This window comes from Cryptomeria japonica, chromosome 10, assembly GCF_030272615.1.
Source record: "Cryptomeria japonica chromosome 10, Sugi_1.0, whole genome shotgun sequence".
Classification (NCBI taxonomy): domain Eukaryota; kingdom Viridiplantae; phylum Streptophyta; class Pinopsida; order Cupressales; family Cupressaceae; genus Cryptomeria; species Cryptomeria japonica.
In genome coordinates this window covers 7,020,245-7,044,335 of record NC_081414.1, presented here as the reverse complement: position 1 = coordinate 7,044,335, position 24,091 = coordinate 7,020,245, and the positions used below count along the sequence as shown (strand labels likewise).

General features: G+C 38.6%; 1 protein-coding gene across 1 annotated transcript; it reads left to right on the top strand.

Moving 5' to 3' along the window:
• Window positions 1-261: 261 nt before the first annotated feature.
• On the top strand, window positions 262-23,879 carry LOC131858696 (uncharacterized). The gene is made up of 3 exons (XM_059212002.1): window positions 262-719; window positions 22,250-22,486; window positions 23,036-23,879. Exons 1-3 carry the CDS (start codon window positions 262-264, stop codon window positions 23,877-23,879), a joined length of 1,539 nt encoding a protein of 512 aa, XP_059067985.1.
• The last annotated feature ends 212 nt before the right edge of the window (window positions 23,880-24,091 follow it).

The following is a 24,091-nucleotide window of genomic DNA, read 5'->3' as shown; positions in this document are numbered from 1 at the left end:
CTCACATCCGCTCTTCAATTGAACTTAAATATAATCCTTTTTCAATACAACAAGGAGATATTTGAAGAGGCAAAACTTCACAAGATAGAATTTTGGATAGAATTTTCAATAGGTGAATACAAGGATAGGGTGTTGTGTGATGTGGTAGAAATGGATGCTTGTCATTTGCTACTAGGAAGGCCTTGGCAATATGATGTAGATGCTAGGCATGAAGGAAGGAAGAATGTTTACACCATCACCAAGAATGGGGTGAACTTCACTATGACTCCTCTTCCGGATGACAATAAGGATAAGCATATTGTGACTAGTGTTATGCTAGTAGATGAGAAGGAGTTCATGAAGGGTTTGAAGGAGAAAGATACCCCTTTCTTTGCAATAGTTGTCAAGCCTAAGACTGAACCTAAGAAGCAGCCTAAGGGCTCGGAGATAGAAAAGAAAGTAGGTCCCAAAGAGGTTCAAGATCTGCTAGGTAAGTATAAAGGGATAGTTGCAGACAGTACCGCAGACTCCTTACCCCCTCAAAGGGAAATTAGTCATTGTATTGACCTCATACCAGGTGCTACACTACCCAATAAGGTAACATACAAGCTTACCCCTGAACAAAATGCAGAAGTTGCAAGACAGATCCAAGAATTTCTAGAGAAAGGGTTCGTTAGGAAGAGCATAAGTCCCTATGTAGTCCCAGAAGAACTAGCTCCCAAGAAAGAAGGGACATGGAGGTTGTGTACTGACTCTAGGGCCATCAATAAGATTGTGTAGGGGAAAAAGCGAGACTAGGCTAACATGCCCTAATCCTACCTTTTGACACACATTGTGGAATACGAAAGAGCATCACACAATTGGCTACTTCTTTTTGTGGAAGAGAGAGCCACGGGCTACCTATTGGGGTTTCTATTCCTTTGTTGTAATTGAAAGATAGAATGATGCAAGTTCAATTCCTAACCCCAAAGTGCAAGTATGAACTAATAACAAGATTGCAGAATTGAAATTAAACAATGGAAAGTTGTAAACACAAGGACAAGACAAGAGTGTAGATGCGTACCCGGAGTGAAAATCTGAGTGAAAATGTTCGGGACGGGGGCGCAGGCGCCACTGTCCTGATTCTGCTCCTGAAACTGCTGTTTTGCAACCTGAAAAGCCGTTGGAAATGCTGAAACTCGCTGTCTGACAGAAGGACCAGGGCGCTCAGCGCCCCTGTCCCAGGGACCAGGGCACCTAGCGCCCCTGTCCTGGTCTTTTGCCCTGAAATTTGGTGTGTAGCTCAGTTTCTATCTGCTTCTACCAGATCTGCAACTTGCGGCGTCGTCCGAATCCTGAAATCTGCACTTGTATCTAAAAAGGTATGGTGGGCGGCTATATAGGGTTTTGCCTTAGTCAAACCCCCGCTTTGGTGATTTCCACCTCCACGAATAGCCAAGTTGTATTGTAAAAGTAGTGTGTGTGTAGACCTTGTGTGTGTGCAAGATCCTAAAATGCAAGTAAGCAAACTAGAGCAACCTAGAAAGTAAACCCTAATTGCTTGTAAATGATAATGTAAATGCTCCAAATCAAGATGCAAAGTGATCTAAAGCATGAATACAAATGATATAATGAGGCTTATGCAAAGACATGAAAACAACATGAAATCATACCCAACCCCAAGGGAGGGGTACAAGCCAATCTTCAGTCGGTGATCCCCTATTGCTCTTCAATGTCTTCAAAGCCCTAAATGGATGAATGAAATTGATGAATGCTTGATGGATGGAGGTTGAATGTTGTTGAAGTCTTCAAAGATCTACTCTTTCGCTGCATAGAAGGTCCCCTGAAACCAAAATTCGGATCCTTTCAAATGAAGAAAGAGAGCTCTTATACATGAAACCCTAGGTCTTAATTTCAACTTTTGGCCGACCTAGAGATTGAATCTCCCACCAATTTCTTGGGGTTAAGCTTTATTTTACGATTGGATCGTGCTCCTAAAATTTCGGGAAAAATGTCTGGGACCATGTGCACTCCGGGCGCCATGGTCCCGACAACTTTTCACCAAATTTTCAGGGCCGTCGGATATGATGATTTTAGAGTGAATCCCGAAGTTACAGGTGATTTCGAGATGTTTTGACCCCCGAAATCAAGCCCCCAAGTTCAAAATAGGACCTAATTAGGGTTTTTGATCAAATGATGTATTGGAAGAATAAAATGAAAGGGGCACACTTTAATGAAAAGGGCCCAACTTTATGATATGGGAGATGATAAAATAGAACCTTAGACCTAATTAATTTAATTAATTAAGTGCTAAAGGGAAAATGCAATGCAAAATGCAAAATGTGCCAAGGCGGGTGCTAAACTAGGTGTGAAATTGTACCACCCTAGCAAGTGCATACAATTTACGATGCTACATTTAGCCCCCACTTTAGCGGTCATATGAGTACTACGTGCATATGCAAGCTAAAGTATAGGAAAGTAAACATTATTTGAAAAAGGATATATCCATAAGTCTGTCGAATGAAGCCCCCAGCGGTATCTACAGTACACAGTTAGGAACCGCACCCTACAAAACACACGTTAGATCACAGAATCACCTAATGCTTACTAAGGAAAGTGATGAAATTTGCGAGTAGCTATATGCCCCCCCTATTTTGGCTTGCTTATTAGGGAGGTGAAATAGGATAGCATGTTTACTTACGACAAATTGTGTGAGAGATTATTGATGAGAGATGTTCACTGAAGAGGCTTCATCAGAGCGCGTTTTGGAACATCCCGGGAGTAAGGGAACAAAAATACGATTCCTACACAACAAACGGTTCAAAAATCGCATCTCCCAAACTCAAGTTATGATGAAATGAGTGATAGAGGAAAATTAGGGTTTTGAAATCAAAGATAAAGAATGAAAATATATACCTCGAAAGTGACTATTGCATTTGTCACTTTGTTGATTTCTGAGTATTGTTCATTGTAGCGGAGCCCACATAGCCATCATCATGCCTTCACGATGACCGGAGCGTCCCACGAGGATGGAGATCATGCGACAGGCCGTGATCAGTGATGAGCCATTGGACGAGGTGAGTTGACTAGACTTTGACTTTGACTTTTTGCATTTGTGTTGAATTTGAGTTTCTGTGATCGAATGCGGGCCCTAGAATCTGACCCTGGGTCCCACCTAGGGCGCCATGGTCCTATCAGGGCGCCATGGTCCTTGAAGGGCGCCATGGTCCTCTCAGGGCGCCATGGTCCCTGAAGGGCGCCATGGTCCTCTCAGGGCGTCATGGTCCCTGAAGGGCGCCATGGTCCCAATCAGGGCTTGGCAAGGGGTGTCAGGGTTAGCTTTCGATGTTCGACAGTTTTCATTTTTCACGTAGATGATTTTGATGATTGAGTACTGATTACATTGATGTTTTTGCATCGCAGGGTTTCCCATACATGAGAGAGCACACTACGGGGCAGATTCTTCGTAGTCTATGAGATCAGATTCCTCAGCTAACTCAGGCAGAGAGGGATATATTATCGATAGTGGGTTTATGGTATGCGATCCTCATGTCGGCCATTCGATTCCATCTTGAGATGTTGATGGCACTTATGGAGCGATGGGATCTTAATGCATGTACATTCCATCTCCCAGTAGGAGAGATGACGGTCACACTTGAGGATGTGTACCGCATACTTCGCCTACCTATCAAAGGAGCCGTCGTGACATACGCGACCGATCGGTCAACGAAGGACCATCAGAGGGAGCAGATATACTGCATAGGGAGAGTCATGCCGAGTGAGACGAGAGGTCGCATCATGATCAGTTGGCTCTTACATCCTATAGGAGAGGTGCCCCTTGTGAGACGTCTTATGATTGCCATCATTGCACTAGTTGTTTGCCCTAATGGGCGAGGTACGCACATGCATGGGGGTCTCACATGGTGCATTAGGGCTATGGAGAGACATAGGAGAGTATATGCTTGGGGTCGGAGTATGCTTGCACATCTCTATCATGACCTCGAGGAGTATGTGTTTGGACAGTGTTGTAGCTTGATGACATGCACACTTCTGCAGGTGTGGATATTTTAGCACTTCACATGCACCAGGCCCATCGGCTATCCGATGAATGCGGCTAGTGAGCGACCTAGGGTGTTTGCCTATCCACTTACCAGCGAGTGGAGATTTGGGGATCTACTATATTGGAGAGTGACATTCGATAGATTGACAGCTGAGGTGACAGTATGGAGACCATATCTGCGGATGCACAGATGGGATGGAATGGAGAGGCAGCTAGCATGCTTACAGATGAACCGCCTGCTGAGAGGACGATACTCACATATCATAGTCCCATTCTACTTTGACCGAGTACGGAGGCAGTTTGGGCTAGAGCAGTGTGTTCCAGCTGATGTACCTATCTATACTCGACACTCACGAGTCCTTCCCAGACCCAGAGCAGTAGCGAGACCTACAACAGATGATATCGAGATTACAGATATAGAGGGGTCCGATCAGGATATGGTCACTGATTACTCCGCAGATCTCGGAGCACAGCACAGGTATCTCTCATGGTTTGTGAGGACATACCCAGGGCCTATCTTTCCACCAGATTACCCGACAGGCCATCTAGGTCCATGGAGACATGGAGACCGAGATGAGGATTAGGGATCCAGATCAGAGGAGCCAGAGGAGGGAGAGGGTCATGAGGAGGCAGGAGATCTTGATCCACCCATAGGAGATCAGCCTAGTGCCGAGGAGGAGGAGGAAGGAGAGGAGGATGACACAGATAGAGATGATGATGAGGAGAACAAGGATGTGGGTGAGGATGCAGATGAGGATGAGGATGATGAGGAGGAGGAGGATAGAGATGATGAGGAGGAGTCAGATGTAGCTCCCCACCATTCAGGAGATGATACCATAGCCTTGGATCCTCCTCTTATTCCCCAAAAGGGGGAACACGAGGCGATACGGAGACCTGTACCCATCGTGCACAGATCATTTGAGCATGGGGAGCCTAGTAGTTCCCAGTCACAGATGCTACCATATCACGATCCCTACTGGCACGAGGGAGATCCAAGTATAGTAGGTTTATATTGATTGATTAATGTTTTGATAGAATGGTACTAATACAAAATCTGTTCTACTGCTATAGCTAATGTGCAGGAGTGGTGTTCCTTGATCCAGCAAGCAGTGACAGATATTTCCATGATGGCACAGATCCCTAGTTCCTCATAGGTTGCTTATAGGCCTCAGGGGAACGCGGGTCGGCATGAGGACTTGTTTTCCCCATTTCGAGTACAGGTGGAAATATGGAGGGAGAGAGAGAGAGTTCTATCAGAGAACCTTCAGCGGGCACAGCGTGACCTAGCAGCAGCTCAGGTCGAGGCTACCTTGTATCGCGTGATCCTTATGGATAGGGATCGTAGGAGTTCCTCTCGGAGTCATTCATGGTCTATATCACGCTATACACCTATGGGTCCACCTTCACGACCGGATCAGGAGGGAGCGTCTAGTCGTCACTCTCCAGCCACTAGCCCTAGGGATGGGAGATGATCTCATGATGTAGGATAGGTCACATTTTGGATGTATAGTGACCTACTTTTGTATATGAACACATGATCCACATATATATATATATATATATGCTTCTCTTTGTCTCAAACGTGTTATCTTTAATGCCTAAAACAATGTATATTTTGATTAAAGTTAATACATTTGGTAGATGTACATGTATGTTCTGAATTTAATTTCCATGTGATTGATTTCTCAATGCTCCATGATTAAATTGATACATGTGTGACTTAATTAAAATAAAATATTTAATCAAGTACTACATTGATGATAGAGAAGAAATATGTGTTAAGCCTAAGAATCATATAACTAATGTGATTTAATTTAAACTTAAACACAACATGATACAATTCTACTTAACACATAAAGACATTGTATAATATGCCAGCATAATGGAAATGTAAATATTTTGCAATTTACATAAATGAATTCAAGACAAACTATAGAGTAAAGAAACACGCTTGTCAAGAACAAAGCAATATAGATTAAACAAAATATCATTTAATTCTATTTGCTCTAACAAAGATATGCTAACATATTATCCAATTTTGAAGAAGTGAAAAGAAGATAGATGAAAGGTAAGGAATGAGGAATTAAGCATAGTATCTACGCAAGTGCATAGCATTTATAGGTTCTTTAAGAGGCGTATTGTCTACATCCGCTATTTTGTAAGCACCTGATCCATAATCTTCAATAACAATATACGGTCCAAGCCAATTAGGACTAAATTTTCCCTTTTCTTCAGGTAAGGTATTCACATTGCGTTGATTCTCATAGAGAACTAAGTCACCTACTGAGAAGGAACGTTGAATAACCTTATCATTATAGCTTCGTTGTAGAGTTTTGTGATACGCTTGAATATGCTCAAGAGCATTTATATGCTGTTCATCAAGCATCTCAAGTTGTTGAATTCTTTGTTCTCTATAAGAGTCATCATCTACTATACCTTTAAGAGAAACTCTAAGTGATGGAATTTCTAACTCTAAAGGCATAATAGCATCAGCACCATAAACAAGATTATAAGGGGTAGTTCCTGTAGCAATTCGTACACTCATTTGGTAGGCCCAAAGAGCATAGATTAGCTGAGTACTCCAATCCTTACCATGCTTATTCACGGTTTTGCGAAGAATTTGTTCAATTATCTTATTGGATGATTTGGCTTGACCATTCGATTGAGGATAGTATGGTGTAGAAAATCGATGTTTGATATGATATTTCTCGAGGAATTTCTTCACGTCCTTGTTCTTAAATGATGTCCCATTATCTGAGATTATAGTGGAAGGTATCCCGAATCGAGAAATAATGTTTTTTAGAAGAAATTGACAAATCACTTCAGCAGTAGTAGAGCGAAGGGGAACAGCTTCTACCCACTTTGTAAAGTAATCTGTTGCAGTTATAATGAAAGTGTGTCCTTGAGATGAAGGAGGAGAGATTTTACTGATGAGATCCAACCCCCATGCAGAGAAAGGCCAAGAAGCTACATGAGAACGAAGTTCTTGGGCAGGAGCATGAATCAGATTATTGTGTTGTTGACATAGATGACATTTCTTAACAAATGAAAAAGAATCCTTCTGCATAGTTTGCCAATAGTACCCTATACGAAGCAATCTTTGAACCAAGGATTTGCCTCCAAAATGCCCCCCACAGGCACCTGAATGTGCCTCTTCAAGAGCAATAGGGATTTCCGATTTGTTAAGATAGCTAAGGAGAAGACCATTATAACCCCTTCGGTAAAAAACATTAGAAAGAATGATATATCTAGCAGACAGCTTACGGATTCTAGCCCTAGTGTTCCTATTGGCGGAATCAGGAAAGGTACCATCGGTCAAGTATCTTACGATATGTGAATACCATTCATCTGAGTCTATAAAGTCACACATGTCACCAAGCTAGAATCATCTACAATAGCTGGAGAAATAAGGTTGTGAATAACAAATTTAAGATCAACCACAGGGTCCTCTAAAGATACAAGAGAAGCCACACATGCCATTGCATCCGCATGTCGATTATCTTTTCGAGGAACAGGTTCCATGGTATAAGAATCGAATTTTTGTAACAAAGAGATAGCAAGATCTTTATATTGTGATAATTTGTCTTGTTTTGCTTGATACAGTCATGTTACTTGTCTTATAATCAATTGAGAATCTCCATAAATATGTATGTGCTTTACATTCAAAGCCAAGGCTGCCTTTATTCCTGCTATAAGAGCCTCATACTCAGCAATGTTATTGGTACATAGGAAATTGAGACGATAAGATAAGGGAATGGATTTCTTTGTAGGAGAAATTAGAACAACACCTACCCCCGATCTCGTACGACACTTAGAGCCATCAAAGTATAACTCCCAAGTTTCATCTTTCTCTATACAAAGAATGAAGTCATCGGGAAAAGACTCAGGGTTAGGGAAGGAGAAAGGTGAAGGGGCCTCAACTAAGTGATTGGTCAACGCTTGCCCTTTAATTGCTCTTTGTGAAACAAGTTTAAGGTCAAATTCAGTTAACATCATAACCCACTTAGCTAGGCGTCCTAATAAATCAGTTTTAGAGAAAAGATGCTTCAGAAGATCAAACTTTACCATGACGTGGACTTCTGAATTTAAAAGATAATGTCTCAATTTCTGAGTCGCAAACACCAAGGCCAAGCATTGTCTTTCTATCACAGAATATCGGGTCTCATAATCGAGTAAGGTACGACTTATTTAATAAATCGGACATTCCTTACCATCTTTATCATGTTGTGCCAATAATGTTGCGAGAGCATGAGAGGAAGCAGCTGTATAAAGAAGTAAGGGTTTAGAAGGTTCGGCAGGTTGAAGGATAGGAGGATTAGCCAAGTATACTTTTAAATCTTCAAATGCTTGTTGACAATCTTCGTTCCATTGAAAAGCGATATTCTTTTTGAGAAGTTGAGTAAAAGGAAAAGTACGATCCGCAAGTTGAGATACGAACCTACGAATAGCTTGAATCTTTCCTTGTAAGCTTTTGAGTTGAGACACATTTCTAGGAGGTGGCATGTTGACAATAGCATCTATTTTCTTAGTGTCCACCTCAATCCCACGATGCGAAACTATGAGTCCTAATAGTTTTCCACTATCCACACCAAAAACACATTTTCGAGGATTCAAGCGCATGTGATATTTACGAATTCTTTCAAAGATTTGACGAAGGATCTTAATATGATCTATACGAAGAATGGATTTGGCTAAAATATCATCAACATAATCTTCTAAAATCTTATGCATATAATCATGAAAGATAAGGGTCATCGCTCGTTGATAAGTTGCGTCGGCATTTTTAAGTCCAAAAGGCATCATCGCCCAACAAAACGTACCCCAAGGAGTGGTGAAAGCAGTTTTGAATTGATCTTGAGGATTAATGAAAATTTGATTGTATCCTGAAAAACCATCCATGAAGGATAACAAAGCATGTCCTGTTGTAGAATCAACTATCATGTCCATGTTTGGGAGAGGGAAATCATCTTTTAAAGAAGCCTTATTTAAATCTCGAAAGTCGGTACACATTCTTATTTTATTATCTGATTTAGCCACAGCGACAATATTTGAAATCCACGGGGAATAATCAATAGGGCGGATAAATCCAGCCTCCAATAATTTTTCAATCTCAGCCTTAACAAGCAAAGCTACCTTGGGATTCATTTTTCGAATCTTTTGTTTCACAGGCTTAGCATCGGGAACTAAGACAATATTATGAGTAACAATCTTAGGATCTATACCAGGCATGTCAGAATATGTCCAAGCAAAGATCTTAGGGAATTCATGTAATAAATCTGCATATTGTTTTTGTTCTTCTTCATCCAAACACTTTCCAATTTTAATAACTTTTTCTTCATTGCAAGGATCCATCTTAACATCAATGGTGTCACTTATGAGAAGATTACTTTGTTGAGGAGTATCCTTTAACTGAGGGAATTCTTCCACAATCTCATCATTATCAATCTCTCTTCCAAAATAAGCTTCAGTGTTCAAACAATAAGGAAATCCCCTATTGTGATGATAACGAGGAAGAGTATCATATGCTCCTAAAAAATCAGCTAAAGCATCATCGGTAGGAAAGACATCCAAAGCATAGGCACGCGAAGGATCCCCATCAATATACTCAAGGTGTCTCATTGGTAGAGACGTAGAAATAATATTAACACTAATACATGGTCTCTTAGAAGCTTTAGTGCGCTTGTAGGGATTATAACAAAGTCCAAAGGTCTCATCATAAAGATTATTCCCTAGGGGAACCTTTATCCCTTGTTCGTGATCGCCACAACCATTTCCATTATACCCATACTTAGCTAAAATATGAAAACCATGACCATAACGATTAGCCATTTCAGAAAGAGAAGGTGGTTTTTCATAAGACAAAGAATCAAATTCTTCAGAATTAGAGGTGTGAGGAGATGAAGTTTGAGAAGCGGCCACAAAATTATTGTTCATAGGTTCAGGTAAGATTGACTGATCTTTAGTTTCTTTCTTCTTTTTAACTTTAAGCTCTCTAGGAGGAACCCTATACTCACCTACAAAGGTGGGATTAAAATCAAGAGATCCCCAATCGTCTTCTGCGAGAACCTTCTCAGGATCAAAAACCTTTTCATGTGTAGATTCAAGTTGAGAAGAATCTTCTTCAGGAACTTTAGGCTCATCCAAAGAATTTTGATTATCAAAGGGTGATGATTCGTCCATAGGTATCTTGTTTAAAGAATCATCACTAGAAGAAGAAGGTTTAGAAGAACTCCCTTTGGAAGTAGATGTTTGCAAACAAGCTTGAAGATTAGCATCACCTATCAAGGTATATGTCTTATTGTTATAAATAAATTTAACTTGTCTATGCAATGTAGAGGGGACAACTTGCATACTATGAATCCAAGGTCTCCCTAATAACAAGTTGTATGTTAGATTTCCCGACATAACATGGATAGGAGTAGGCAAAGTAATAGGTCCCACTGTGATGGGTAAGGTGATAATACCTAATGAAGACTTAGCCACATTATCAAAGCCTCGAATGGGAAGAGAGTCAGGCTTAATAAGGGATGTATCCACATTCATCTTATGCAATAGATTAATGCTACACACATTAAGGCCAGAGCCATTATCTACCAGTGTTCATCTTATATCAGTGTCATTTATGATAACCACAATCATCAAGGGATCATATTGATGTTGAATTTCACTAGTAGGCAACTCATCTTGAGTAAACACAATTTGAGCTTTAGGATTCATCACGGAGTTAACCAAAGACACTATATTACTAGATGTATTAGGTGGAGGAACATTCAAATCTTTCAAGGCATCTTGTAACATTCCATGATGAGCGAAAGAAGTTTGGATCAAATCCCAAAGGGATATCTTAGCAGGGGTAGCTTTAAGTTGTTCTATGAGATCATATTCCTTACCAAGAACTTGTGAAATACATGGAGCTTGTGGAAGAATTGGTTGAGGATTAGGAAGAGAAACTGGAGTAACAGAAGGAGGATTAGGCTGCCTATTATTTCTAGTATTATAAGTATGGGCAACCGCATGATAACTCTCTCTAGTTAATTGCTTGGCATAACTATAAGGACTTATAGGTTTTCTTCCTTGCACAGTGATGATAGGTTTATTCGGAGTAAGAAAGGAATCATGACCACACCCTCCTTGGACAATAAGGAGAGGTGATTTAGGAACTTGAAAGGTGGGAGAAGGATAAGCACCTTGGACTTCAAAGAGAGGCTTATTATGCTCATTCAGGTTTATCATGTTAACTAATTTAGAAGTTTTGTTCTTGTTTAAAGATTTCGATAAAGCCACAAAGTCATCAAGAGCATCATCCAACAAAGCATGATCATATCTATTAAGAGGTTTATCTTTTGATTCAAAAGGAGACATCTCTTCATAGAGGGGATTATTGAAAACAACCATGTTACTAGATTTAGTGGAAGAGTTGATAGGAATGTACCCTTGAGAGGAATCATTCGACATATCTTTCTCATCACACCGAAATGGCATAGTAACAATGTTTATGAGTTTTTGGTAAAATGAAGGTTTGGTATCTTTAGGGTTCAAAAACTCATCTAAAGCTTCATCTAATTCATCTTGGCTATACTAATAATCAACATAATTGCCTACATCATCATAAATATGAACATCTTGCAAATAAAAATCCGACATTTTGAAATTAAAGTTGCATAAAACTTAAACACACAATGCATAGAAACAAAGAAACACACTCTTTCTTTTCCCCTTTTTTTTTTCTTTAATGAAAATGAAACTTAAATGAAACACACTAAATCTAGATCTAGATCTAACAAATGCAATGCAAGAGAAAGCAATAATAAGTTCACGTCGGGTTCACCAAAATGTGTAGGGGAAAAAGCGAGACTAGGCTAACATGCCCTAATCCTACCTTTTGACACACATTGTGGAATACGAAAGAGCCTAGAGATATCACACAATTGGCTACTTCTTTTTGTGGAAGAGAGAGTCACGGGCTACCTATTAGGGTTTCTATTCCTTTGTTGTAATTGAAAGATAGAATGATGCAAGTTCAATTCCTAACCCCAAAGTGCAAGTATGAACTAATAACAAGATTGCAGAATTGAAATTAAACAATGGAAAGTTGTAAACACAAGGACAAGACAAGAGTGCAGATGTGTACCCGGAGTTAAAATCTGAGTGAAAATGTTCGGGACGGGGGCACAGGCGCCACTGTCCTGATTCTGCTCCTGAAACTACTGTTTTGCAACCTGAAAAGCTGTCGGAAATGCTAAAACTCGTTGTCTAACAGAAGGACCAGGGAGCCCAGCGCCCCTGTCCTAGGGACCAGGGCACCCAGCGCCCCTGTCCTAGGGACTAGGGTGCCCAGCGCCCCTGTCCTGGCAGGACCAGGGCACCACACGCCCCTGTCCTGGTCTTTTGCCCTAAACTTTGGTGTGTAGCTCAGTTTCTGTCTGCTTCTGTCGGATCTGCAACTTGCGGCGTCGTCTGAATCCCAAAATCTGCACTTATATCTGAAAAGGTATGGTGGGCGGCTATATAGGGTTTTGCCTTAGTCAAACCCCCTCTTTGGTGATTTCCACCTCCACGAATAGCCAAGTTGTATTGTAAAAGTAGTGTGTGTGTAGACCTTGTGTGTGTGCAAGATCCTAAAATGCAAGTAAGCAAACTAGAGCAACCTAGAAAGTAAACCCTAATTGCTTGTAAATGATAATGTAAATGCTCCAAATCAAGATGCAAAGTGATCTAAAGTATGAATACAAATGATATAATGAGGCTTATGCAAAGACATGAAAACAACATGAAATCATACCCAACCCCAAGGGAGGGGTACAAGCCAATCTTCAGTCGGTGATCCCCTATTGCTCTTCAATGTCTTCAAAGCCCTAAATGGATGAATGAAATTGATGAATGCTTGATGGATGGATGTTGAATGTTGTTGAATTCTTCAAAGATCTACTCTTTCGCTGCATAGAAGGTCCCCTGAAACCAAAATTCGGATCCTTTCAAATGAAGAAAGAGAGCTCTTATATATGAAACCCTAGGTCTTAATTTCAACTTTTGGCCGACCTAGAGATTGAATCTCCCACCAATTTCTTGGGGTTAAGCTTTATTTTATGATTGGATCGCGCTCCTAAAATTTCGGGAAAAATGTCCGGGACCGTGTGCACTCCGGACGCCATGGTCCTGACAACTTTTCACCAAATTTTCAAGGCCGTCGGATATGATGATTTTAGAGCGAATCCTGAAGTTACAGGTGATTTCGAGATGTTTTGACGCCCCAAGTTCAAAATAGGACCTAATTAGGGTTTTTGATCAAATGATGTATTGGAAGAATAAAATGAAAGGGGCACACTTTTATGAAAAGGGCCCAACTTTATGATATCGGAGATGATAAAATAGAACCTTAGACCTAATTAATTTAATTAATTAAGTGCTAAAGGGGAAATGCAATGCAAAATGCAAAATGCGCCAAGGTGGGTGCTAAACTAGGTGTGAAATTGTACCACCCTAGCAAGTGCGTACAATTTACGACGCTACAAAGATAAAAATCAGATATAGATTTCCAATGATAAGAATGGAGGACTTGATGGATTGTCTAGGAGGGGCCAAGTACTATTCCAAAATGGATTTGAAAAGTGGTTACCATCAAATCAAGATAAAAAATGGAGTCCAATGGAAGACAACTTTTAAGACCAATGAAGGCCTATTTGAGTGGATGGCAATGCTATTTGGGCTTTCCAATGCCCCTAGTACATTCATGAGACTCATGAATGAGGTTCTTAAGCCTTTCATCAATCATTTTGTAGTAGTGTATGTTGGCATTACAGTAAGAAAGATTGTTGGCATTTCAATATCAGGAGATTGTTGATATTCATTAAGGATATTGAGAAGGTTGTTGAAGATTATTGATATAACCGAAGAAGGATGATAACTATCTTTATAACATTATTTTGTCATTAATGTCAAGAAATTGATTATCTAATTCAGTATGATGTTGCCATATCTTGAGAAGATTGATTTGAAGAGAATTAAGATGTCGGGAAAAGACACAGAAAGAATGTGATGAATAAGGGGAGAAATAAGTTATTCAATGGGCAACTATTACCAAGTTAGACAATGATGAGATCATGATGTTTAGATTGTTTTGATATCCTACATATGTTGTTGATTGTAAGGCTAATACTATACTATGCAACCGAGCAAAGAACCTAGTCAGTAAACCCTAAGGAACCTAGTCGGTAAACCCTAAGGTTATCGATATTGGTTAATGAAGGCGGAATGTCTACTGACTAAAGTTTAGTATTTACCGAGTTGTAACCGAGTTATGACAGTGCGCATTAGATGGATAAAAGCATTATTTAATGAAGGACAATGATTAGCTAGAGATTTATAAATGATTGGTATGTCGTGCATGAAGTTTGTTAAGGATCTATGGCAAAGGAAAATCGGTAAGAAGATCTACAGTGCAGATTGAACCGCAATAACCTTGTGCAAGTTCCAAGAAAGGACTTCAAGTCCCGAGGCAAGGTAAAATGTTTTTAGATCGAAAGGATACATTGAACCTAGTCAAGTCTAAAGATCTAATGGCTAAGATTGATCATGGGAAAGGTGATCAAGGAGATTAAGCAGTGAGCGATTGTTTATAAATAAGGAATTGTTGATAAACAATGAATGCGGGCAAGTGTATCCATAGGGGATGCTACATAGTGATTACCGAACACAGAAGCTTGAAGACCTGTTTGAATAATAGAGTAGAGAGCCCAGTAGAGGGACAAGATAAGTCCTATGACTAGATTGTTTTGAGCAAATAAGAATCTGCTTTAGCATTTTAGATGTGAAGTTGCAGATATATTTTATTACTGTTATTTTGTAAGTGACAAAAAATCTCTTAACCGAGTGGACTTAACAGTCTTATTTGTAAACCCTCTATCAAGGTAACATTCTAGTTGAGTGTTTGAAATCCTTTAACAAGGTCACTTCTAACAAAGTGAAGATCCTAATAGATCTGAGGGAAATCCCTTAACCGAGTCACATCTAGCAATGTGTTTGTAATCTTTAACAGGATTTGCTTTTAACCGAGCATACTCTAGAAGAGTATATTTCTTAGTGGGTCTGAAATCCCACAGTGGTTTTTCCCTATTTGGGTTTCCACATTAAATCTGGTGTTATGAGTGTTATGATGATTATGTGTTTAGGAGTTTGCATGTTTAGTAGTTTTTTATTATATTGTTGAAGTATAAGTTACCGAGGTTGAATCTGTTGTTTTTATGGAAGATTAAGTTTGTATGATTCACCCCCCCCCCCCTCTTGTCTTGTTAGCTATTGGCATCTATACTTTACATTAAGTATTAGAACTATCAATTGGTATCAGAGCTTTGGACTCTAGAAGAAAAATTTAAAGGTACTTGAGGCAAACATCTGAAGATGTATAAAAGGGATGCACCGAAGCTGAACAAGTCAAGTTTCTCCACATGGCAGAAAAGGATGAAGCTGCATTTATCAGGAATTGGAGAATATGCAACATATTATCTGGAGAATGATTATATTGCACCAAGCACCAACCCTATGACCTTGGAAGAGATAAAGGCAAAGCAAGAACATATTCAAGCTATGATTGAAATTACATCAGCATTGACTGACTCAGAGTTTAATGATCTAGAAGGTTGTAATGATGCAAAAGCAATATGGACTAAGCTCATATCTGTGTATGGAGGTGATGAGCATGTTCAAAGAGGAAAAGTAGATAGTCTAAGAGGACAACTTGAATCCATGAGAATGAATGAAGGTGAGAACATAACCCAATACAGTACAAGACTAAAGGAGATTGTCAATCAAATTAAAGGAGCAGGTGGAACTATTGAAGAAAAGGATATAACAAGTAAGTTGTTGAGAATCCTTCTACCAGCCTATGTTATTCAAGTATCTATAATCAATGAATTGAGGTTTATACCTAACATGCTAGTTTCTTTAGATGCTACTATTGGTAAGCTACATGCATTTGAGTTAAGTAATTTTGATAACAGTGGGTCTTCGGTAAATAAAGTTGAATCTGCATTCAGTTCTTTTCATATTAGTGAATCTGATGATTACAATGATAGAATGAGTAAGTACTCTGAAGGGAATCACAGTGGAGCAAGTGAAAGATTTTGTAAGAACATGGAAGAAGTGCACAAACTGTATGAGGAAATCAAGAAGCAAGAAGAGTTTGAGGCATTATTAGCTAGAAGGTTACCGAGAGGCAAAGGTAAGCATAAAGGAAAGCTACCTTTAAAATGTTTCAATTGTGATAAGATAGGACATATGGCTTCTAACTGCCCTGACAAAGAATCTAGTGAAAAGAGAGAATACCGAGATAACAGGCAGAAAGACTACCAATACAGAGGAAACCGAGACTTCAGAAGGAGAGATAGAAGGACATGTCTAGTAGTTGATGAGGAATCCAACGATGACAAATCTGATGAAACTGATACTGAGGAAGTTGTTTATGTGGCTATTAAGGATGGATCTGATGAAGAGAGGTATGAAGAAAAATCCCTAATATCTCACATAAATAATAATGATTCTTGGATCATAAATAGTGGATGCTCACATCATATGATAGGTGATAAACACAAGTTTGTTAAATTAGAAGACTATGATGGAGGCTATGTAAGATTTGGTAATGATGCACCATGTCCAGTGAAAGGTAAAGGATCTATAACACTTCTTGACAATGCTAAATGTGATGATGTATACTGGGTTGAATGATTGAAATACAATTTGTTGAGTGTAGCACAGCTAAACAATACAGGATACCGAATAGAATTTCAGAAAGGAATTGTCAAAGTTCATGACAAGCATGGAAAGTTAGCTGCTACCGGGACACAAACAAAAGGTAATACATTTCATCTTGACTCAACTCGAAACAAGTGTCTTTATGCAAAGTTAGATGATACCTGGTTATGGCATAAAAGGTTTTGTCATGTAAATTTTGATGATCTGATCAAAATAAGTAAGAAGCACCGAGTGAGAGGTCTACTGAGTCTTGAAAAACCTGAGAATGCTATGTGTCGAGGATGCCAGATGGGTAAGATGACAAGATCAAGCTTTACAAGTAATTCCTACACTTCTAAAGGAATTTTAGATCTAGTACATACTGATCTTTGGGGTCCTATCAAAGTTCAAAGTTATTATGGTGATAAGTATTTCATATTATTTATGGATGATTACTCAAGGATGATGTCAATTATGTTTTTAAAAGAAAAATCAGAAGCTTTTCAAATGTTTAAATGGTAAAAGGCAAGAGTTGAAAATGAAACAGGAAGACAACTGAAATGTCTTAGATCTGATAGAGGAGGAGAATTCACTTCTGATGAATTTAACTTATTCTGCAATGATCATGGTATAAAGAGAGGCAAGTATCTGCACCAAGAACACCTCAGTAAAATGGGATAGCCGAGAGAAGAAACAGATCAATTGTGGATTGTGCCAGAACCCTGATGATAGAAAAGAGGGTACCTCAAACATTTTGGAGAGAAGCAATCAGCACTGCAGTTTACACCCTGAACCGAGTTCAATTGAAGAAAGGAACTATGAAGACACCATATGAGATCTGGTATGACAAGAAACCTAATGTAAGTTATTTTAAAATCTTTGGAAGTAGATGCTATGTTCACAAAGATGACAGAAATGGAAAGTTTGATCAGAAAAGTGAAGAAGGAACATTTCTTGGTTATTCTTCTAGAAGTAAAGCATATAAATGTCTGATCAAATCATCTAACAAAATAGTAGAAAGTGCAAATGTGAAAATTGATGAATTTGTAGAAAGAAATGATGAAGGAAGTTCCAAAGAACCAGAAGATTATGAAGAATTTGTTTATGTTCAACCGAGAAAGCTACTGAAGAAAATGAAGATAATGTCCAATTACCGAGTGATGAAGAAGATCATACAGAACCTACCAAGCCTATATTAGCCAAGTATGTCAGAAGACATCATGCATCAAGTTAGATTATAGGATATAAGGATGATCCAGTGATGACAAGGAACAAACTTAGACAGAACACATGTCTAATATCTGAATTTGAACCGAGAATAGTGAAAGAGGCATTTAACAGTGAAGATTAGGTAAATGCTATGATAGAAGAGATTGATCAAATCAAGAAGAATGACACATGGACATTGATCCCAAGATCGAAGGACAAAAATGTAATCGATACTAAGTGGATTTTTAGAAACAAGCTAAATGAGAAAGGTGAGGTCATTCGCAACAAAGCAAGACTAGTTTGCAAAGGTTATGCTCAAGAAGAAGGAATAGATTATGGTGAGACTTTTGCACCTATGGCTAGACTTGAGGGAGTAAGAACACTGTTGGCATATGCTGCTTTCAAAAATTTTAAGGTATATCAAATGGATGTTAAATCTGCATTTTTGAATGGTATACTAGAAGAAGAAGTTTATATTGAACAACCTGAAGGATTTGTTGAAGACAAGAGTAAAGATCAGGTATGCAAACTAAACAAAGCTTTATATGGTCTGAAACAAGCACCTAGAGCATGGTATGAAAGATTGCACTCTTATTTAATCAAGATTGGTTTTATAAGGACAAGTGAAAATAGCAACATGTACATGAAGAAAGATGAGGACAATGGAATACTGATCTCAATCATATTTGTTAATGACATTATATTTTGTGGAAATGACTCTCTATGCAAGAACTTTGGAAATGAAATGTGCAAAGAATTTGAGATGTCACTAACCGGTGAGATAAAGTATTTTATAGGTTTACAAATATTGCAAATGAAAGATGAGATTTTCATTACTCAATCCAAGTACATAAAGGAAATCTTGAAGAAATTTGGAATGGAGGATTCTAAACTAGTAAGTACTCCTATGACTACTAACTGTAAATTATCAAAGAATGATGAATCTGCATCTGTTGATGAGACACTTTACCAATCTATGATTGGAAAATTGCAATATGTTGTGCATAGTAGACCGGATATAGCACATGCAGTAGGTATTGTAGCAAGATTCTCTGCAGATCCCAAGGAAACACATATGACAGCAATCAAGAGAATTTTCAGATACCTGAGAGGCACTGAAGATTATGGCTTAGTATATGAAAAGAGGAATAATTTTGATTTAAAAGTTTATACTGATGTTGATTGGGTAGGCAACATAGATGACAGGAAAAGCACAAGTGGTGGAGCTTTCTTTTTGGGAGAAAGACTAGTGAGTTGGCTTAGCAAGAAACAAGGATGTATTTCACAGTCAACAGCAGAAGCTGAATATGTTGTTGCAGCATTGAATTGCACCAATATAGCATGGATCAAACAATTGTTGGAAGGTATAAATGAGAAATTTACCGAGCCAGTAACTATATTCTGTGATAATACTAGTGCCATTAACATTTCAAAGAATCCAGTAATGCACTCTAAGACAAAGCATATATCTATAAAGTATCATTATCTCAGAGAAGAAGTTCAAGAGAAGAAAGTTGTGCTAGAATATATCAGTTCAAAGGAGCAATTAGCAGATATCTTCACAAAGCCATTGCCAAGGGACACTTTTGAGTATCTCAGAAGCAAGTTAGGGGTCCTACCCCTATCTTCTACTCACTGACCGAGTTCGGTGAAAGCATCAATTCGATGAATCTACAAAATATTATCTATGGATTGATACTGATTTACACACTTTAGAAGGTTTTTCTAAAGGTGTGCAAGAAAAAGTGAATAGAGACAAGTTACTCTGACTGAGACTGAGATGATACACAGCAAGGGAAATCACCTCATAGAGGAAGAAATCATGATTTAGTTCTTTTACTTTATGGCATTATTGTCAAAGGGGGAGAAGACTAAATGGTTGGAAGGCTAAATGGTTGACTGAACGGTAAAGCCCTGAATGATGAATAACAGAAGACTTATGACAAGGGGAGAAGATTGCAAAAATGGAGAAGACTAAATGCAAGTCAACAGCTCAGTAGCCTAATGAAAAAGGGAGAAGACTTCAAAAGATTTTAACAGCTTAAGGATAATAGGAGAAGTCTAATAGCAATCTGAATCCAAATCATTTTGAAATATCTTGTTGGTATTACCATTTAATTGTTGGTTTTGCCATCAATGCCAAAGGGGGAGATTGTTGGCATTACAGTAAGAAAGATTGTTGGCATTTCACTATCAGGAGATTGTTGATATTCATTAAGGATATTGAGAAGGTTGTTGAAGATTATTGATATATCCGAAGAAGGATGATAACTATCTTTATAACATTATTTTATCATTGATGTGAAGAAATTGATTATCTGATTCAGTATGATGTTGCCATATCTTAAGAAGATTGATTTGAAGAGAATTAAGATGTCAGTAAAAGACACAGAAAGAATGTGATGAATAAGGGGAGAAATAAGTTATTCAATGGGAAACTATTACTGAGTTAGACAATGATGAGATCATGATGTTTAGATTGTTTTGATATCCTACATATGTTGTTGATTGTAAGGTTAATACTATACTATGCAACCAAGCAAAGAACCTAGTTGGTAAACCCTAAGGAACCTAGTCGGTAAACCCTAAGGTTATCGATATCAGTTAATGAAGGCGGAATGTCTACCGAGTAAAGTTTAGTATTTACCGAGTTGTAACCGAGTTATGACAGTACGCATTGGATGGATAAAAGCATTATTTAATGAAGGACAATGATTAGTTGGAGATGTATAAATGATTGGTATGTCGTGCATGAAGTTTGTTAAGGAACTATGGAAAAGGAAAATCGGCAGGAAGATCTACAGTGTAGATTGAAAGGATACATTGAACCTAGTCAAGTCTGAAGATCTAATGGCTAAGATTGATCATGGGAAAGGTGATCAAGGAGATTAAGCGGTTAGTAATTGTTTATAAATAAAGAATTGTTGATAAACAATGAATGCGGGCAAGTGTATCCACAGGGGATGCTACATAGTGATTACCGAGCACAGAAGCTTGAAGACCTGTTTGAATAACAGAGTAGAGAGCCCAGCAGAGGGACAAGATAAGTCCTATGACTAGATTGTTTTGAGCAAATAAGAATCTTCTTTAGCATTTTAGATGTGAAGTTGCAGATATATTTTATTACTATTATTTTGTAAGTGACAGAAAATCTCTTAACCGAGTGGACTTAACAGTCTTATTTGTAAACCCTCTATCAAGGTAACATTCTAGTTGAGTGTTTGAAATCCTTTAACAAGGTCACTTCTAACAAAGTGAAGATCCTAACAGATCTGAGGGAAATCCCTTAACCGAGTCACATCTAGCAATGTGTTTGTAATCTTTAACGGGATTTGCTTTTAACCGAGCATACTATAGAAGAGTATATTTCTTAGTGGGTCCGAAATCCCATAGTGGTTTTTCCCTATTTGGGTTTCCACGTTAAATCTGGTGTTATGAGTGTTATGATGATTATGTGTTTAGGAGTTTGCATGTTTTTGATTATATTGCTGAAGTATAAGTTATCGAGATTGAATCTGTTGTTTTTATGGAAGATTAAGTTTGTATGATTCACCCCCCCCCCCCCCCCCCCGCTCTCATTTTGTTAGCTATTGGCATATGTACTTTACATTAAGTATCAGAACTATCAGTGTATTTAGATGATATATTGATTTTTAGTAAATACAGGGGTGAACATTTAATGCACTTGGATTTGGTGTTGAAAAGGTTACATGAGGAGCAGTTGAAGATCAATTTGGATAAATGTGTTTTCTTGCAAGAAGAACTAGTGTTCCTTGGGTTTTTGATCTCTCAAGGCAATATGAAAATGGATCCATCTAAGGTGGAGGCGATTCTAAACTGGCCAACCCCTCAATCAGCAAGTGAGGTAAAAGGTTTCCATGGGTTAGCAAGTTTTTATAGAAAAATTATTAAGAATTTCAGTGGGGTTAGTGCACCAATGATAGAAACCATAAAAGGTGGAAGGAAATGTCATTTGTTTGAACTAAGGAGGCTGACAGGTCTTTTGAGTTTTTGAAAACTAAGATTGCAGAACAACCTATTCTAGTACTCTCTGACTTTCACAAGGTTTTCACTATTGAGTGTGATGCATCAAAGAAGGCCATAGGAGGAGTCTTGAGTTAAGAGGGTAGGCTTATGGCATTTTTCAGTGAGAAACTAAATGAAGCGAAGCAAAACTATTCTACATATGACTTAGAGATGTATGCTATGGTGCAATCTCTTAGGAAGTGGAGACATTATCTCTTACCTAAGGAGTTTATTGTGTATACTGATAGCCATGCTCTGTTTTTTGAACAGGCGGGAGAAACTAAATCACAGGCATATGAAGTGGGTGGAATATCTTCAAGCTTACACTTTCACTATCCTACATAAGAAAGGTGTGGCTAATAAAGTTGTTGATGCACTTAGTAGGAGGAACTTAGCAATCCATGAGATTCAATTGGAAAGCTTGGGAATCACTACCTTTAAAGACATGTATCAAGAGGATGAAGATTTCAAGGAGGCCTATAAGGTTTGTAAGGACAGGAATGACAGGTATCATACTAAGTTTTCTGATTATATTCTTCAAGAAGGCTTACTTTTCAAGGGCAGTTAGCTTTGTATTCCTAATTGCTCCATGAGGGACAATATTGTAAAGGAAAAACATTGTGGGATTTTGTCAGGTCACTTTGGACTTGATAAGACACTTGAATTGGTTAGGAGATTTTACTTTTGGCCTAGGATGCAATTGGATGTAAGAAAGTATGTGCCAGAGTGTGGGATATGCCAAAGGGAAAAGGGGACAAGTTCCAATGCAGGTCTATATACTCCATTACCCATCCCTACCAAACCTTGGGATTCAGTTAGCATGGACTTTGTCTTAGGTCTCCCTAGGAATAAATCAAGATATGTTAGTATATATGTTGTTGTGGACATATTTTCAAAAATGGCACACTTTTTGCCATGCAAAGTTACACATGATGCTTCTAGTATTGCAGGTTTGTTCTTCAAGGAGGTTGTTAGACTTCATGGGTTATCCTTTAGTATCATATCAAATTGGGATCCTAAGTTTGTGGGACATTTTTGGAGGACTTTGTGACGTAGGTTGGGGACAAATTTGTCTTTCTCTTCTACTTATCACCCTCAATCTGATGGACAGACAAAGGTGATTAATAGATCCCTTGGGAATTTGTTGAGGTGCTCGACTAAGGACCATGGGGCCACTTGGGATGACATTCTTCCACAAGCAAAATTTTCATACAATGACTCTGTGAACAGAAGTACAGGACTGAGTCCTTTCCAAATTGTATATGGAACCCATCCTAGAGGTGTTTTTGAACTCCGAGAGGTACATAATATTGAAAGGAGGAGTTCTCAAACGGATGATTTTTTTGAAGTCATGAAAGACATACACCAACAAGTCAGGGATAGATTGGTTCAAGCCTCTGAAAAGTACAAGCAAGCAACAGATGTCACATGGAGAGATGTTCAATTCAAGGTGGGAAATATGCTGATGATTCATCTAAAAAAAAAGAGGCTCCATAAAGAGAAGTATACCAAGCTACTCATGAAAAAGATAGGTCCTTTCAAGATCCTAAAAAGATGGACAAATTCCTACAAGATAGATCTACCCCCTGATGTTGGTCTATCTCCTATATTTAATGTTTCTGACATATATGCATATAAGGGTACTATGGATGATGTTTGTGTTGCAGGTCTATCTGATTCTTCTGGCCCAGTTATGTTGGAAGGACTTCCACCCCCTCTCAAACTTGAGATAGAGTGCATTTTGGATCAAAGGGTTAGCAAGAAGACAAGGAAGAAGAATTACTTGGAGTACTTAGTCAAATGGAAGAATCAACCTTTAGAGGATGCTACCTGGATGACTTCGGAGGCCATTGAGAAGACAGAAACTAGATTGGCAGATATCCCAACTCAAGGGACTTGAGTTTTTTGGAGCTCGGGAGTATGGTGCAGAGCACCTTCTACTTTTCAAGCAAGGTTCTATCCATGGTGGTGTTTACATGTTCATTTGTGTTGTCATAATGGGTTGGATCAATGATCACGCTTGATGTAATAGAGTGCCTATTTGTATGGTCAATAATCTCTTAGGTGAGCATATAAACAGAAAGGTCTATTAGGCCATGAAGGCTTGGAATT

Coding starts and splice junctions, on each gene's coding strand:
- LOC131858696 (XM_059212002.1), top strand. CDS start 262: ATGACTCCTCTTCCGGATGACAATAAGGATAAGCATATTGTGACTAGT. Junction 720..22,249: donor AAGAAAGAAGGGACATGGAG/GTTGTGTACTGA, acceptor TTTTTTGAACAG/GCGGGAGAAACTAAATCACA. Junction 22,487..23,035: donor TGTAAGGACAGGAATGACAG/GTATCATACTAA, acceptor TTTGTGACGTAG/GTTGGGGACAAATTTGTCTT.